At 46.1% G+C, this 19,381-nt stretch overlaps 1 protein-coding gene across 1 annotated transcript in view; it reads left to right on the top strand.

The window, feature by feature from the left end:
• LOC147100400 (V-set and immunoglobulin domain-containing protein 2-like) overlaps window positions 1–19,381 on the top strand; it is a 58,452-nt gene that overhangs the window by 4,490 nt on the left and 34,581 nt on the right. Inside the window, exon 2 of the mRNA XM_085968065.1 lies at window positions 17,302–17,465. Coding sequence (XP_085824191.1) covers window positions 17,302–17,465 — 164 coding nt within the window. The remainder of the gene's footprint in view (window positions 1–17,301; window positions 17,466–19,381) is intronic.

Below are 19,381 nucleotides of genomic sequence, written 5' to 3'. Positions count from 1 at the left end.
GTCCTATCAGTGAAAGTAACACTTTGTATCTCACCAACACTTCTCTGCGGTGCTGAGTTGAGTCAGTACAGGTTACACGACCACATTCTCAATGCAATGACAGTTCTTATTCCCGTCTTCCCAATTTTCTCCCTTCTTTGCCTGGAAGTAGTGACTCATACTGGGGGACATGGGCAGGAGCTGCCCTCCGATACCTGCCCACGTGATCCTGCTTCATGTACAAGTCCAGGTAGCAAATACTGACAGGCTATTCTGTGTGTGAAGAAAGGTGAGGGGAATCATAGCTGCACCCAATCCCAATGTGTCCTTCCCAGCCGGCGTCACAGGGCAGCGATGGGGAGTTGTGACCAAATATAATATTGTATGTCCGCATAATTCAGCAGGGACGAAGGCCTGACCTATCCTCCTGACCTGTACATGCAGTTTGACACTGGACAACAAAAGCTGCAATTATAATGCACAGCAACAGTGCAATTCTGCTGGTGTGACCCGTGCTAGTCCTACTGGTGTGACCCGTGCTAGTCCTGCTGGTGTGACCCGTGCTAGTCCTACTGGTGAGGCCCGTGCTAGTGCTGCTGGTGTGACCCATGCTAGTTCTGCTGGTGTGACCCGTGCTAGTCCTGCTGGTGAGGTCCATGTTATTGCTGCTGGTGATGCCCATGTTAGTGCTGCTGGTGTGACCCATGCTAATCCTACTGGTGTGACCCATGCCAGTGCTGCTGGTGTGACCTGTGCTGGTGCTGCTGGTGTGACCCGTGCTATTGCTGCTGGTGATGCCCATGTTTGCGGATGATACAAAGATGGGTGGGAAAGCAAGTTGTGCAGAGGACTCAAAGAATCTGCAAAGGGACATAGACAGGCTAAGTGAGTGGGCAAATATTTGGCAGATGGAGTATAATGTGGGAAAGTGCGAGGTTATCTACTTTGGTAGGAAAAATAAAAAAGCAAATTATTATTTAAATGGAGAGAGATTACAAAGTGCTACAATTCAGAGAAACATAGAAACATAGAAACATAGAAGATAGGAGCAGGAGTAGGCCATTCGGCCCCTCGAGCCTGCTCTGCCATTCAATGAGATCATGGCTGATCATCCAAATTCAGTACCCTGTTCCTGCCTTCTCTCCATATCCCTTGATCCCTTTAGTCTTAAGAAATATATCCAACTCCTTCTTGAATATATTTAATGAATTGGCCTCTACTGCCTTCTTTGGCAGAGAATTCCACAGGTTCATCACTCTCTGGGTGAAGAAATTCCTCCTCATCCCTGTCCTAAATGGCTTACCCCTTATCCTTAGACTGTGACCCCTAGTTCTGGACTCCCCGACCATCGGGCACATCCTTCCAGCATCTAGTCTGTCTAGTCCTGTTAGAATGTTATAAGTTTCGATGAGATCCCCTCTCATTCTTCTAAACTCCAGCGAGTACAAGCCCAATCGACCCAATCTCTCCTCATACATCATTCCTGCCATCCCAGGTATCAGCCTGGTGAATCTTCGCTCCACTCCTTCCATGGCAAGTACATCCTTCCCCAGATAAGGCGACCAAAACTGCACACAATACTCAAGATGTGGCCTCACCAAGGCCCTGTACAACTGCAGCAAGACATCCTTGTTCCTGTACTCAAACCCTCTTGCTACGAAGGCCAACATACCATTTGCCTTCTTAACCACCTGCTGCACCTGCATGCTTACTTTAAGCGACTGGTGCACAAGGACGCCCAGGTCTCGTTGCATTTCCCCTTCTCCCAATCTATTGCCATTCAGATAATAATCTGCCTTCATGTTTTTGACACCAAAGTGGATAACCTCGCATTTATCCACATTATATTGCATCTGCCATGCTTCTGCCCAATCACCCAACCTGTCCAAATCATCCTGGAGTTTCTCAGCATCCTCCTCACAGCACACACGCCCACCCAGCTTTGTGTCATCTGCAAACTTGGAGATATTACATCTAGTTCCCTCGTCCAGATCATTAATATATATTGTGAATAGCTGGGGTCCAAGGACCGATCCCTGCAGTACCCCACTAGTCACTGCCTGGCACTCGGAAAAAGAGCCGTTTATTCCAACTCTTTGCTTTCTGTCTGCCAACCAGTTCTCTATCCAAGTCAATACCTTGCCCCAATCCCATGTGCCTTAATTTTACACACTAATCTCTTATGCGGGACCTTATCGAAAGCCTTCTCAAAGTCCAAATACACCATATCCACTGGTTCTCCCTTATCTATTTTACCAGTTACATCCTCAAAAAATTCCAGTAGATTAGTCAAGCACGATTTACCTTTTGTAAAGCCATGTTGACTTTGTCCGATCCGGTCACTTTTACATAAGAACATAAGAACATAAGAACATAAGAAATAGGAGCAGGAGTAGGCCAATCGGCCCCTCGAGCCTGCTCCGCCATTCAATAAGATCATGGCTGATCTGATCCTAACCGCCAATCTACTATCACAGAACCATCTCCTGAATCTAACAGAATTAGACACACGAAATAGGAGCAGGATCAGGCTACATGGCCCCTGGGCCCGCTTCGCTACCCACAGGACCATGTCTGATCTGAACATAGACTCATGTCCAAATTCCTGCCCGCTCCCCGTAACCCTTAATTCCCTTTACTTCTAGGAAACTGTCTATTTCTGTTTTCAATTTATGTAATGATGTAGCTTCTACAGCTTTTAGGGGCAGCATATTCCATGGACCTACCACCCTCTGAGTGAAGTAGTTCCTCCTCATCTCAGTTTTGAAAGAGCAGCCCATTATTCTAAGACTATGCCCCCTAGTTCTAGTTTCACCCATCATCGGGAACATCCTCCCCGCATCCACCCGATCCAACCCCTTCACAATCTTATATGTTTCAATAAGATCGCCTCTCATTCTTCTGAACTCCAATGAGTAGAGTCCCAATCTACTAAACCTCTCCTCATATGTCCATCCCCTCATCCCCGGGATTAACCGAGTGAACCTTCTTTGTACTGACTCGAGAGCAAGTATGTCTTTTCTTAAGTATGGACACCAAAACTGTATGCAGTATTCCAGGTGCGGTCTCACCAATACCTTGTACAACTGAAGCAATACCTCCCTATTTTTATATTCTATCCCCCTAGCAATGCAAGCCAACATTCCATTGGCCTTCTTAATCACTTGCTGCACCTGCATACTAACCTTTTGAGTTTCGTGCACCAGGACCCCCAGATCCCTTTGTACTTCAGTACTTTCCAGTTTCTTGCCATTAAGATAATAACTTGCTCTACGATTTTTCCTGCCAAAGTGCATAACCTCACACTTTCCAGTATTGTATTCCATCTGCCAAATCTCTGCCCACTTACTTAGCCTGTCGATGTCCCCTTGCAGGTTTTTTATGTCCTCCTCACTCGCTACTTTCCCTCCCATCTTAGTATCATCTGCAAACTTTGATATGTTACACTCGGTCTCCTCCTCCAAATCGTTAATATAGATTGTAAAGAGTTGGGGACCCAGCACTGACCCCTGCGGAACACCACTAGTTACTGATTGCCAGTGTGAGAATGAACCATTTATCCCAACTCTCTGCCTTCTGTTAGATAGCCAATCCTCTATCCATGCCAGAATATTACCCCCAATCCCGTGATTTTTTATCTTAAGCAATAATCTTTTGTGTGGCACCTTGTCAAATGCCTTTTGGAAGTCTAAATACACTACGTCCACTGGTTCCCCTTTATCCACCCTATATGTTACTTCCTCAAAGAACTCCAGCAAATTTGTCAAACATGACTTCCCCTTCATAAAACCATGCTGACTTTGTCCTATTAAATTATGATTATCCAAATGTCCTGTTACTGTCTCCTTAATAATGGACTCCAAAATTTTATCTACCACAGATGTTAGGCTAACCGGTCTATAGTTTCCAGCCTTCTGTCTACTGCCCTTTTTAAATAAGGGTGTTACATTAGCAGTTTTCCAGTCTGCCGGGACCTTTGCTGAGTCCAGGGAGTTTTGGAAAATTATTACCAATGCATCCACAATCCCTACCGCCACTTCCCTCAAGACCCTAGGATGTAAGCCATCAGGTCCAGGTGATTTATCTGCCTTGAGTCCCATTATTTTACCGAGTACCACTTCCTTAGTGATTTTGATCGTGTTTAGCTCCTCCCCCCCATAGCCCCCTGTTTGTCCAGTGTTGGGATATTCTTAGTGTCCTCTACTGTAAAGACTGATACAAAATATTCATTCAGTGCTTTTGCCATCTCCATATTTCCCACCATTAATTTCCCGGTCTCATCCTCTAAGGGACCAACATTTACTTTAGCCACCCTTTTTCTTTTTATATAACTATAAAAACTCTTACTATCTGTTTTTATATTTTTTGCTAATTTACTTTCATAATCTATCTTCCCTTTCTTAATCAATCTTTTTGTTATTTTTTGCTGTCTTTTAAAGTTTTCCCAATCCTCTATCCTCCCACTAGATTTGGCTACCTTATATGCCCTTGTTTTTAGTCGAATACTATCCTTAATTTCTTTACTTAGCCACGGATGGCTGACTTTTCTTTTACACCCTTTTCTTCTCAGTGGAATATATATTTTTTGGAAGTTGTAAAATAACTCCTTAAATGTACACCACTGATCATGTATCGTCTTACCCTTTAATCTATTTTCCCAATCCACTCTACTCAATTCCACTCTCATACCTTCATAGTCTCCTTTATTCAAGCTTAGCATGCTTGTTTGAGATCCAACCTTCTCACCCTCTAATTGAATATGGAATTCAACCATGTTATGGTCACTCATTCCAAGGGGATCCTTTACTAGGACATTTTTAATTAATCCTGTCTCGTTACACAGGACCAGATCTAAGGTTGCTTGCCCCCTGGTCGCTTCAGTTACATACTGCTCAAGAAACCCATCCCTAATACACTCAATGAACTCATCCTCAAGGCAGCCCTGCCCAATCTGATTTGTCCAATTAATATGATAGTTAAAATCCCCCATAATTATAGATGTTCCCTTATTACAAGCCTCAACTATTTCCTGATTGATACTCCGTCCAACAGAGTTGCCACTGTTCGGAGGCCTATAGACTACGCCCACTAGTGTTTTTTTCCCCTTATTATTCCTTACCTCCACCCAAACTGTTTCATTATCCTGATCTTTTGACCAAGTGCTCTGCTATTACATCCTTTATAATGGACTCTAGCATTTTCCCCACTACGGATGTCAGGCTTACCGGTCTGTAATTCCCCGTTTTCTCTCTACCACCCTTTTTGAACAGTGGGGTAACATTAGCTACCCGCCAATCCATGGGTACTGTTCCAGAGTCTATCGAATTTTGGAAGAGGGACCTGGGGGTCCTTGTGCATGAAACACAAAAAGTTAGCATGTAGGTGCAGCAAGTAATCAAAAAGGCAAATGGAACACTGGCCATTATTTCAAGAGGGTTGGAGTACAAAAGCAGGGACGTCCTGCTACAACTGTACAAGGTATTGGTGAGACCACACCTTGAGTACTGAGTACAGTTTTGGTCTCCTTATTTAAGGAAGGATATACTTGCATTGGAGGCAGTTCAGAGACGATTCACTCAGTTGATTCCTGAGATGAGGGGGTTGACTTATGAGGAAAGGTTGAGCAGGTTGGGCCTATACTCATTGGAATTTAGAAGAATGAAAGGTGATCTTATTGAAACATACTGAGGGGGCTCAACAAGGTCAATGCAGAGAGGATGTTTCCCCTCGTTGGGAAATCTCGAACTTGGAGGCATAGGGGTCGATTCTCATTGACCCGTGGAGTCGGGATTGGAGGTGTCTGGGGGTTTAAAGACCCGAATTCGGGGGCCCCGACACCATCCCGCCCCCAACCTGCCTCCATGCCAGTTTCAAAGGAGGCGGGTACCCGCCCTGCACTGGGACCCGCATACCCGAGGCGGGAAGGGATTAGTGCGAATTAACTGCCTATTATCAAGTATTTAACAGGCAGTTTTTAGCCTAATCCCTATTTTAAATCTTGAAGTGTGGGATTCCCGACGGCTCCAAACCACGCCAAGTTAGAGGAGTCGGGCCGTCGGGTTGAAGGATTAGGAGGGGTCGAGATGTCAGTGTTCAGGTGAGTGATGGGTGCATAAGTGCAAAGGTAAGTGTGTTATGTGTAAAGTGTGTAAAGAAGTTTAAATTACCTGCACTTGCCTTTTCAGCCTTCCTTCCTCTAGGTTTCGGGAGTCCATCATCTAACCGGCACCGAAAGCAGAATGGCTGCGACCTGTCAAAAGTGACAGCCTGCAGCTTTCTGTGCCGGTGAGATTTTGAACTGAGTCTGTGTAGAAGGACTCAGGTTAGAAGTAAGGCTGTCAGTGTTTGACAGCTTCAAACAGCTGTGAAACACTGATATTTCATCTGTCAAAATGTCTTGACAGATGAGATTTCAGTCTGTGATGTCACCTGTTGCCAGGTGGCCCTTAATTGGCCTGCTGAGCCCGCTGGGTGGGCTCAACAAGGTCAATCAAGTTAAAATGGCATGGATTGGCCGCATCGCGATGGAGGCGGGACTACAACCCCGAAAGTTGTAGTCCCGCCTCCTTCCTGACTTCTGAATGACAATCACCCCCATAGTTTCAGAATAAAGGGTCGCCCTTTTAGAACTGAGATGAGGAGCAATTTCTTCTCTCAGAGGGTCGTAAATTTATGGAATTCTCTGCCCCAGAGAGCTGTGGAGGCTGGGTCATTAAAGACATTTAAGGTGGAAATAGACAGATTTTTGCAAGTTAAGGGAGTGAAGGGTTATGGGGTGCGAGCAGGGAAGTGGCTTTGAGCCTGAGATCAGCCATGATCTTATTGAATTGTGGAGCAGGCTCGAGGGGCCAAGTGGCCTACTCCTGCTCCTATTTCTTATGTTCTTATTAGTGCTGCTGGTGTGACCCATGCTAGTGCTGCTGGTGTGACCTGTGCTAGTGCTGCTGGTGTGACCCGTGCCAGTGCTGCTGGTGTGACCCGTGCTAGTTCTGCTGGTGTGACCCGTGCTAGTGCTGTTGGTGTGACCCCTCCTAGTGCTGCTGGTGTGACCTGTGCTAGTGCTGCTGGTGTGACCCATCCTAGTGCTGCTGGTGTGATTCATCCTAGTGCTGCTGGTGTGACTTGTGCTAGTGCTGCTGGTGTGACCCATCCTAGTGCTGCTGGTGTGACCTGTGCTAGTGCTGCTGGTGTGACCCATCCTAGTGCTGCTGGTGTGACCTGTGCTAGTGCTGCTGGTGTGACCTGTGCTAGTGCTGCTGGTGTGACCCGTCCTAGTGCTGCTGGTGTGACCTGTGCTAGTGCTGCTGGTGTGACCTGTGCTAGTGCTGCTGGTGTGACCTGTGCTAGTGCTGCTGGTGTGACCTGTGCTAGTGCTGCTGGTGTCACCTGTGCTAGTTCTGTTGGTGTGACCCGTCCTAGTGCTGCTAGTGTGACCAGTGCTAGTGCTGCTGGTGTGACCCGTGCTAGTTCTGCTTGTGTGACCTGTGCTAGTGCTGCTGGTGTGACCTGTGCTAGTGCTGCTGGTGTGACCATTGCTAGTGCTGCTGGTGTGACCTGTGCCAGTGCTGCTGGTGTGACCTGTGCCAGTGCTGCTGGTGCGACCCATGCTATTGCTGCTGGTGCGACCCATGCTATTGCTGCTGGTGTGACCCGTGCTAGTGCTGCTGCTTTGCTACAAGCAAACACCGCATTTAACCCAATACAAAAGGAGTTTAATTTACCCACTGAACCACTGGGAGAATTAATTAAGTTTACAGGAAATATCACTTTGTGAAATCCATTCCGGGTTTCTAAAACTTCCACAGGCTGCCGTGCTTGTGAACTGTGAAAGCAGAAAGGAAAAAACATGGCTGAATGACAAAGCCATCTCTGGGGGGGGATTATGTTTGAAGTAAGTCACAGATAGAATGGTTCTGCTTCGCTATATAAACAGGGCATTATTTACGCACTTATCAGCAAGGTGAGCTCACACGGTTACTGCTGAAGGTTGTTTGAAATGGCTGAAAAGGTATGAACTCAGAGTATAACCAGACAGCAATGAGTGAATGACACATAGAAGACTGGATGCCTGACAGTGGTATGTATTGTATCTGAGGGGGATCGGACAATGTCACAAACTGGGAGTGAAATTCATCATCGCCTGATCATGAAGATTAGAGTCTCAATCACATTGGTCGCACTTCTCAATGGAATCCGTGAGATCTACAGGTGTTGTTGTTGGGATATGGGCCCATTTTTCTTACTTTTAATTCTTCGTAATTAATTTCACTGTACTTATACATTACAGAAGGACTGCACACTACAGTGCAGCTAAGACTCGGCCCCAAGTGTTGGAATAAGCACAGTAAGATTTACATGAAGCCCCAGAAGACTTGGACGTACCTCTCTCAGTGCATACATTACGTTGTCAAGGTCTGTCCTGACAGACAAAGCTATGGGAATTAGTTGATCAGTTCCATAGTGTGTTAGAGGGAACTGAGAGGTCACAACAGAAGCACCAAGCCAAATACTGTTAAAAAAATAGGCTGGGTTGTGCTGATATAAAGAATACCCATAACTTTTACATGGTGCAGTCATCCTGGGATGGCAGGACTGTCGTATGAGGAGAGATTGGGTCGACTAGGCCTTTATTCACTAGAGTTTAGAAGAATGAGAGGGGATCTCATTGGAACGTATAAAATTCTGATAGGGCTAGACAGACTGGATGCAGGGAGGATGTTTCCCCTGGCTGGGGGGTCTAGAACGAGGGGTCACAGTCTCAGGATACGGGGTAGGACATTTAGGACTGAGATGAGGAGAAATTTCTTCACTCAGAGGGTGGTGAACCTGTGGAATTCTATACCACAAAAGGCTTTGGAGGCCAAGTCACTGAATATATTTAAGAAGAAGATAGATAGATTTCTAGACACAAAATGCATCAAGGTGTATGGGGAGAGAGCGGGAATATGGTATTGAGATAGAGGATCAGCCATGATCATATTGAATGGCGGAGCAGGCTCGAAGGGCCGAATGGCCTACTCCTGTTCCTATTTTTCTATGTTTCTATGATTCTTCTATGTTTCTATACAGCAAAACATCACTCACACCAGTGCAGACCACTGGACTCAGTTAGGAAACAGTTGGGGAAGGAAGGCCATTTCAACTGAACCCACCCATGGGAAACTGACGTGATCAGATTGGCCGCCTGTTTTTACAAGATGCCTGATGGAAAATAAAATCAGACGCTTGTCAAACGAACGGTTGATCTGATTGCATCAGTTTTCCACCAATCCGGTTAGGTTAAAAATAGCCCCCTCCCGGATGCTGTATTGCGATCCCAGGAGGGCTGGTATTCTGCAAGGTGGAGATCAAAGACTGCAGTGGTAGAAGGAAAAGGCCCACCACCACCTTCTCAGGGCAACTAGGAATGGGCAGTAAATGGGGCTTTGCCAGCACCGTGCACGTCACGGGAAGAAATACAAATCATTTGCTAAAGGACCTTATTCATCTGATCCTGCCATGAAATGCAAATCCAGGACATAAAAGCCTGGTGAAAATGCAACTGCACTCCATACCCTCCAATCAAATAAATTTAACAGAAGATTTTTTATCCATTTTCCCACGAACTGTGGGCCACTCCACATGATATCATCAATACGCAATGCTTCACTGCTTCCACACATTGTACTTGAAGGGCAGACACCTCTCCATTCTCCTGTGAAAATTGAGTACTGAGGAATAAGCTCTAAGCCACAACTGAGCAACGGTTGCTAAGAAATGGGACACTGGTCTTCCACTTCAAGACTGAAAGCACAATTGGAGATCCATGTAGCTAGCAGATTGCTGCAAGGTTCTGTGCTCCAGTGACCAATCACAGCTGGAATTTCTGCATCTCAGGTCGATTTATTTAATAAATTGATGTGACAGCTGGCACTCCAGCAGGTGAGAGGCAGCCAAATCTATGATCAACAGTTCCAGTCTCTGGTAATTTAAAGAGAATGGGCCTAGAAATTCACTTGCGTTTGTGCCCAATTAGGGGCGAAAGAGTGGGTTGCGCCGGAAGTTGCGTCGCGCCCGAAATTAGGTGGGCCCTAACATCGGCGTTAGCTGGTAGCGCTGTGCCGGCACCGATGACGTCATCGGTGTGCGCAGTGCCCCGGTACCGCCCGAAACCACGCCGATCCCCATCTTCAGTAGCGGCCGCCTCATCCGTGGCGGCCGCTAACAACATCGGGAGAACGGGTCCTTACTGCAGCCTTAAGGTGGAGGTGCGGGGCGGCTGCTTTTTCGGCGGCCGCCTGCCCGCACCTCCTTCCCCGGCCTCCTCCACCCCCCCCCCGCGGCATTGCCGGCTGGTTTCCGTGGAGCCCGGCACTTCTCCGTTGTGCCGGGCTCTTTTGCCGGCACTTGCAATCGGGGCTCCGGCCGTTGCAGGCACCTCCCCCTTAAGAGAAGGGGGAGGCCTGCAGTACAGCAGCCTGCCGCACCGCATCGGGTGGCGCAGCGGGACCGGCAGCGCTGAAATTCACTTTCAGCGTCCCAAGTGGGGCGGCCAAACCCTGGAACAGCGCCCGGTTCCGCTTTGGGGCGCTGAAAGTGAATATGGGGCGGGCACAACTGGCTCCGCGGCGGGCGCAAAATTTACGGCGCAAACGAGCTGGCGGGGCTATACCCAATTTCTAGGCCAATATGTTTTACAATTGTTTGTCCGATTTCTGGTAATCATATTGGAATGAGCAATGCAGCCCTGTCTTAATGATGTGATCATCTGATCCCTGATGGTTAAGTGGCAAGGGTGTAGGTAACCTCATGCCAGCGGTCCGGCCAATGCACCTGGTCCAAGTGATGGATCTCAAAATGATGGCAGCTCCTAACCAGGATCATGGATAAATTATTACACTGGGTTTTGTGGAAATTGAGCTCAAAATCAGCTTCACAAACAACTGAAGTGTGGTTATTGATTAGTAGCTGAAAATGGAAGAACATAGAATTCTAAACATGGCTGATTATTGTTGGTGCTTCCATTGGTGACAAGAAAGACAATGAACTGTACAAGTGTGTGATACCTTTTCCTCAAATTGTTTTGAGGGAATGGGAATTGTCAAATGTTGGGAATCTGTGACCATCTCTATCGATGGTCCACATCGTGTAGGCTCTCTTGAGTACTTGCAATTCTTTTTTTGAGGAGGTACTTAGAGACATCGGGGTACGGTAGTGTAGTGATTATGTTACTGGACTAGGAATCCACAGAACATGAGTTCAAATCCCATTATGGTAGCTTAAGACTTTTTTAATTCAGTTTAAAAAATCTGGGGAAAACAAAGCTAGCATCAGTAAAAAGAGATCATGAAGTTGACGGATTGTCGTAAAAACCCAACGGATTCACTAATGTCCTTTAGGGAAGGAAACCTACTCTCCATACATTCTTTTAAGGCACAAAAACCCCACAGGAAAAGTGGTCCAACCGTGGCCAACAAGAGAAGTTAAAGATCAAAGGAAGAGGCCAAAAAGAGTAGTAAGCCTGAGGATTGGGAGGATTTTAGAATTCAGCAAAGGAGGACCATAAAATTGATAAAGAAAGGGAAAATAGAATGTGTGAGTAAACTAGCGAGAGACATAAAAACAGACTGTAAAAGCTTCTCTAGGTATGTAAAAAGGAAAAGATTAGCAAAAGTAAATGTGGGTCCCTTACAGGTTGAGTCAGGAGAAGTTATAATGGGGAATAAGGAAATGGCAGAGAAATTAAACAAATACTTTGGGCTGGATTTTACTTACCGAGATGAGTTGGGGGCGGGACTGCTGCCTTCTGGGTTCTATTCCCACCCCCAGTGATGTCCGATGCACAGGCGCTATTTTCCTCTGATTGGCCTTGTTAAGCCCGCCCTGTGGGCTTGCTGACCAATTAAGGGAAAGCCGGTGTCAGATGACCGTTCATCTACCGGTTTTCGTAAAGGGACATGAAACATTTATTTTTGACAGATTGTTTGACAGTGTTTGACAGCATTGAGGTGCTGTCAAACACTGACAATCACTGTACAAAGGTGAGCCCTTGCACCAAGGCTCTCCAATGATTCTTTCCTTAGGATAAAGCAGATGGCAGCTGCAGGTGAGGGCACAGAAGCGATCTGTCACTTCTCCCAATGAGGTGAGGCCACATAAACACTTCAAAGCTTGTCACCTATAGAAAAATCTAAACACATTAAAAATTACTTTCCCAACATTTCCTTACCTCTAATATTCACCAGTGTCCCATTGCATCCTTCACACCACTTCTGCAGCTGTCATCTATACACCAACAGACCCACAGCATGCCTCACTTACCCTGGCGGGGTCCCCTGACGTCGGGAAGCCCGCAGCAGAAGTCGCAAAATGGGAAAAAGCCTCTTAACTGCCTGTTAACTACCTGTTAACAGGCAGTTAAGTGGCTATAATCCTCTTCACGCCGTTAGGAGTCGGGTCCCTGCGCAAATCGGGGACCCGACTCCCGGGAAGATTTGTTGGAGGTGGGTTGGGAGCGGGTTCTGAGCCTGCACCCATTCTTTTTGATTTTCCCAGCAGTCCCGCCTCCAACCCCGCCTCCTCAGGGCTGGTAAAATCCAACTCTTTGTGTCTGTCTTCACGGAAGAAGACGCAAAAAACTTCCCAGAGATAGTGGAGAACCAAGGGTCTAGCGAGAATGAGGAACTGAAAGAAATTAGTATTAGTAAAAAAATTGTGCTGGAGAAATTAATGGGACTGAAAGCTGATAAATCCCCTGGACCTGATGGCCTACATCCTAGGGTTTTGAAAGAGGTGGCTACAGAGATAGTGGATGCATTGGTTGTCATTTTTCAAAATTCCATAGATTCTGGAATGGTTCCCATGGATTAGAAGGTAGCAAATGTAACCCCACTATTTAAGAAATGAGGGAGAGAGAAAACAGGGAACTACAGACCAGTTAGCCTGACATCAGTAGTAGGGAAAATGCTAGAATCTATTATTAAGGATGTGGTAACAGGGCACTTAGAAAATAATAATAGGATTGGGCCGAGTCAACACGGATTTATGAAAGAGAAATCGTGTTTGACGAATCTGTTAGAGTTTTTTGAGGTTGTAACTAGCTGAATTGATAAGGGGGAACCAGTGGATGTGGTGTATTTGGATTTTCAGAAGGCATTCAATAAGGTGCCACACAAGAGGTTATTAAACAAAATTAGGGCTCATGGGATTGGGGGTAATATACTACAATAGCATGGATTGAGGATTGGTTAATGGACAGAAAACAGAGAGTAGGAATAAAAGGATCATTTTTGGGTTGGCAGGCTGTAACTAGTGGGCTACTGCAAGGATCAGTGCTTGGGCCTCAGCTATTCACAATCTACATCAATGATTTGGATGGGACCAAATGTAATATATCCGAGTTTGTTGATGATACAAAGCTGAGTGGGAACGTAAATTGTGAGAAGGATGCAAGGAAGCTTCAAAGGAATATAGACAGGCTAAGTGAGTGGGCAAGAACATGGCAAATGGAATATAATGTGGAGAAATGTGAAGTTATCCACTTTGGTAGGAAAAATAGAAAAGCAGAGTATTTTTTAAATGGTGAGAGATTGGGACCTGGGTTCAGAGGGACCTGGGTGCCCTTGTACATGAATCACTGAAACTTAACATGCAGGTACAGCAAGCAATTAGGAAAGCAAATAGTATGTTGGCCTTTATTACAAGAAGATTTGAGTATAAGAGTAAAGACATCTTACTGCAATTATATAGGGCCCTGGTGAGACCACACCCGGAGTGTTGTGTACAGTTTTGGTCTCCTTACCTAAGGAAGGATATCCTTGCCATAGAGGGAGTGCAACAAAGGTTCACCAGACTGGTTCCTGGGATGGGGGGATTGTCCTATGAGGAGAGATTGAGTAGACTAGGAATATATTCTCTAGAGTTTAGAAGAATGAGAGGTGATCTCATTGAAACATACAAAATTCTTACAGGGCTTGACAGGGTAGATGCAGGGAGGATGTTTCCCCTGGCTGGGGAGTCTAGAACCAGGGGTCACAGTCTCAGAATAAGGGGTCGGCCAGAAATGTCTTCACTCAGAGGGTGGTGAATCTTTGGAATTCTCTACCCCAGAGGGCTGTGGAGGCTCAGTTGTTGAGTATATTCAAGACAGAGATCGATAGCTTTTTGAATATTAAGGGAATCAAGGGATATGGGGATAGTGCAGGAAAGTGGAGATGAGGTAGAAGATCAGCCATGATCCTAATGAATGGCGGAGCAGGCTCGAGGGGCCAAATAGCCGACTCCTGCTCCTATTTCTTATGTTCTTATGTGATCTGGCCTATATGTGACTCCAATCCCACACCAACATGGCTGACTCTTAATGTAGTGTATGTGCCTTTAAAAGCCCCATGTGTACTGTAATGCCGGTAATGGCCACTCGGGCTATATAAGCCTGTATATTGTGTTGTATCAGTTAGTTCCCCTCCAGACTTTGTTTAGTAAACACCTATGAAACCAACTCCTGTCTTCAGTGTCTCTATCAACACACAGACACAACAGTGGCGACGAATTGGAAACGGACTTACCTGCAATTCGGCAGCACCTCAAGGACATCGATTCCTCTGGCGTCCAAAGTTGAAGAAAAAATCAAGAAAAAGAAAAAGCTGTGGTTTCACCAGCTAGCCAAGCTGGTGGCAGGTACTGCAATAATCCTTCCTGGGCGTCGGGCTGGGGCTCCAGCGGCTGGCTCTACAGCTAGGCCAAGCAGCAAAAGCGGAGGCAAGCAGTAACAGACGGGGAGGGAGCACTCGGGAGACGGCCGGCGCTGCAAGCAGGTCGGCGTTCAGACCTAGAGAGAGAGTCCGGCGGGAACGAGTCTCCAACTGTAAATAAATAAATAAAAAGAACGGAAACCGCGGGAAACAGCGTTGTCATCGGCAGCAGCGGCAGGGAAGCGCGGGAAGCGCCATTTTATTTCTAGGATGCCTAAGTCTGGCAATATTGATGCTTTTGATAATGAGATAGAGGATTGGACCACATATGTGGAAAGAGTGGAGGTATATTGCACCGCAAATGGAATAGATGATGAAAAAAAAGTTTCAGTACTGCTAAATCTAATGGGCTCAAAGACATACGGGCTGTTACAAAATTTAATCACTCCAGCCAAACCAAAGGACAAGAATTTTAAAGAAATTGTTGATACCCTACAGGAGCACTTAAACCCAACACCGCTGCTGATAGCGGAACGATTCAAATTCTTCAAGAGAAATCAACACAAGAATGAAAGTAACGCTGATTACCTCACCGAATTAAGAAAGCTATCAAAACACTGCCAATTCGTGGCAGGACTAGCAGATTATCTTCGAGACAAATTCGTCTGCGGTCTCTTAAGTGAAGGAACACAGAAAAGGCTGCTTTCTGAAAAAGATTTAACACTGGACAAGGCTTTCAGTATGGCTGTATCATACGAAGCAGCCGCAAGAGGAGCTGCAGAGATACAACAAAAGACACAGGACTTCGGCACCCATGAAATGACACAGGGTTTCGAGAGATGTTATCGCTGCAGCAGATCCACCCATGACCAGAGGGACTGCTGGTTCAAGGACAAAGCATGCAGGCAATGCGGAAAGATTGGACACATTGCACGGGTATGCCGATCTGGACAAAAAAAATCCACAGACAGGAAAAAAAAATCAATAAAGAAAAGTACAGAAAGGTACAAATGATGACGGACAGTAGCTCCGAAGACCAGAAGAGCGATAGCGACTCCGAAAACAAGAGACTAAGCTGTCTCAAATTACATAATGTAATTGACAAAGATGATTACCAGACCATTTGGGTTACCCTCACGATAGCAGGGTCCCCAGTTAAAATGGAGCTAGATACAGGATCAGCTCTGACCGTCATAAATCGATGGGATTACGAGCGGCTATTTCCGCATATACCTTTAAAAGGGTACACATCGACTTTGCTGGTCCATTTATGGACTCAATGTTCTTAATCGCGGTTGATGCACACTCCAAGTGGCCGGAGGTAATAAAGATGTCCTCCACCACCACGGAAAAAACCATCACAGTATTAAGGACCATATTTGCCAGGAATGGGCTGCCGGAACAGATCTGTTCTGATAATGGACCACAATTTGTGTCCGAAGAATTCAGGAAGTTCTTAAAAAACAATGGGGTTAAGCACTACACATCCGCCCCATACCATCCCGCCACCAATGGATTGGCTGAAAGGTTTGTCCAGACCTTCAAGAAGGCCATAAAGGCCATGGGTAATGAAGACATAAAACTTCAGCACAAGGTGGATAACTTCTTGTTCGCATACAGGAATGCAACACATATGGTTACAAACCAAACTCCCGCCATGATGTTCTTCAATAGAAGCCTAAGATGCCGGCTGGATTTGATCAAGCCCAACATCAGAAGGGACGTGGAGAACTGGCAATTTCAAGGCATGAATGAAAGGCCAACTAGAACCTTCCAGATAGGTCAACAAGTTTTGGCCCGGGACTACCGTACCGAGAAATGGCAGCCTGGAACTATCTGCACATGACTAGGACCGCTGATGTATACCGTGGACATCGGAGAAAGCATAATAAGGCGCCATGCTGACCAAATCATAGAGTCATCCGAAAAGGGACAACCCACACCACAACTCTATACGCCTAACGATGAAGTAGAGATACCCATATCTACCTCCGATCCGGTGATACTGGAACCCGATGAACCCGACACTGGCATTCAAGCCGAATCAGCCTTGCCAAAAGAACCTACTACACCACCAGAAACTACTACACCACCGAGACGTTATCCGGACCGAGTCAGGAAGCCTCCAGAGAGACTGACTTATAATTAATTAACTGCAACAATGTGTAGATTATTTTTCTTGTAACATGTAATTAATAATTACTTAAAATATTATGTACTGGTTGGCTAAAAGGGGAGGAATTGTAGTGTATGTGCCTTTAAGAGCCCCATGTGTACTGTAATGCCGGTAATGGCCACTCGGGCTATATAAGCCTGTATATTGTGTTGTATCAGTTAGTTCCCCTCCAGACTTTGTTTAGTAAACACCTATGAAACCAACTCCTGTCTTCAATGTCTCTATCAACACACAGACACAACACTTAATAACCCTCTGAAGTGCCTAGCAAGCCACGCAGTTGTATTAAACTGCTATGAAGAATACCATATGGACTGCCAGCAGTTCAAGAAGGCAGCCCATCACCACCAGCTTCTCAGGACAACTGGGGATGGGCAATAAATGCCAGTCTTGCCAGCAACACCGACATCCCGAGAATTAATATATTTTTTGAAAGATCTACTCTGAAATATAATACTTTCTAATTTACTTTCACAGATGCAGTACAGTCAATATCTGTAACAACAAACCAGCCAAATATGGTAGTGAACGTTGGCAACAATGCCACGCTTGACTGCACTTACAGAACACGTGTTGGGCAATCGTTTTCCCTTGAATGGCGTTTCACAGCAGGCCCAACAGCAAGTGCACAAGCAGAGAAGGTAAGAGTTGGTAGGGCCCCATTTCTCGACATTTTAAAATGTACTGATTTCCTGCTCACAAACCATTCTCCAGCCTAAAGGAATGGAAAAGAAAGATGTTTATGTAGCGCTGTCCCTCACTCATAGCTTTCAGTGGGTAGCGCTCTCGCATCTGCGTCAGAAGGTTGTGGGTTCGAGTCCCACTCCAGAGACTTGAGCACAAAAAATCTAGGCTGACCCTCCAGTGCACAACCGACGGAGCGCTGCACTGTCAGAGGTGCCGTCTTTCAGATGAGATGTTGAAACAAGGTGGATGTAAAAGATTCCACGGTACTATTTCAAAGAAGAGCAGGGGAGTTCTCCCTGGTGTCCTGGCCAATACTTATCCCTCAACCAACATCACTAAAATCAGATGACCTGGTCATTATCATGTTGCTGTTTGTGGGATCTTGCTGTGCACAAATTGGCAGCTGTATTTCCTACATTACAACAGTGAGAAAGTACTTCATTGGCTGAAAAGTGCTTTGGGATGTCCTGAGATCGTGAAAGGCGCTATATAAATGCAAGTTCTTTCTTTCATCTCAAAGCATTTCACATACAGTGAATTATCTTGAAGTGCAGTGATTGTTATGTAGGCAAAAGCAGCAGCCATTTTGTACACAATAGGATCCCAGAAACAAAGAGCTGAATGACCTTATGTGGTCAGCTGTCACAATGCGTGGAGACCGTCCGGGATGTGCAGCGGAGACCCAGTCCATTTTCATGGCTGAACCTCATTTGAATGACGCCTGCTACCTGTCTGCCCCTCAGTGGCACCTCGCCAAGCTGGGGCTGGCACAATATTGGGTGTCCCGGAGGCTGCCCAGCCAGCAGCAAGGTAAATTGTCGGGAATAGCAGCGATCGGGAGGGTTTCAGGAACGTGGGGGGGGCAGTGCCCGGGTGGCAGAGGCCCAAACTATTTTGGTGATGTCCAGAAGATCACTCATGATCCTCCTGGCCCCACAAAAATAAATTATTTTACTTACCTAGGAGGGCCTCCCCCTCTGGTCCATCAGCTTCTACTGAGTGGAGGAGCTGTGGAAATTCTGCCCAGTAGGCTGTAAAGGAGACTTTGGGGTCCTAGCTACGTAATAGGACTCTGATTAGCATAAATTTATGAGGCTCCTGCATGAGTCTGGTGGGCACTTCAGCCTCCCGGCTTTAAGGTAACAGCCAGGTGGAAAAGGAACAGTAAGTTAGACGTCTTTGGTCTAACCTCCGCACCGCCTGGTTTCTGCAGGGTGGAGGGAGTTAAAATCCTCACTTCTGCTTTTTGTTGGGGTTGGAGTTGAGGTAGGAATGTTGACCAGGACAACTTCCTGTTCTTCAAATAGTGCCATGGGGACGTTAAATATCTTCTGGGACCTCAGCTTAAAAACTTATCTTCGACCAATTTTCTTCTTATGATACTTTCATGCTTCATCTCAGTGGGTGTACACAGTATTGTGGGACAATAATATTAGTGTTTCTATATCAATGAGAGATGGTCTCAGATGAGATGTTTACACTTACAGTGAGGGTGACTTGGCCTCTCTGTGGATATTTCAGTGATATGATAATGTTATAGTTTTAGACCATGAATGTGGACCGAGGATAGTTCAGTCAGAATGAAGACATTTCTTTGTGGGCAGTACAGTGGTTTGGAGCACGAGAGTACTCCACCACACCACTAAAAGGCACAAGATTGGTTCCTACCCTACTGGAATTCGCTATCTCACCCTACCACGGAAAGCTACAAGGTGGAGGGCTAGGAAATCCTTACAAAGAGGAGGGATTATCAAAGGGAAAGTTTTAGGCTGCTATGTGATTGCTTCGGAGCAGAAGCCTGGGAGAAGATTCCTGGTAGGCATGGGAGATGCATGGCCTAGTGTTATCACAAGTGCATAGCTCAGACTTA

Source organism: Somniosus microcephalus, chromosome 26 (assembly GCF_052327205.1).
Source record: "Somniosus microcephalus isolate GS21.2 chromosome 26, FLI_Smic_1.0, whole genome shotgun sequence".
Classification (NCBI taxonomy): Eukaryota; Metazoa; Chordata; class Chondrichthyes; order Squaliformes; family Somniosidae; genus Somniosus; species Somniosus microcephalus.
The sequence above is the reverse complement of the archived record's forward strand: the minus strand, read 5'-3'. Positions and strand labels throughout refer to the sequence as shown.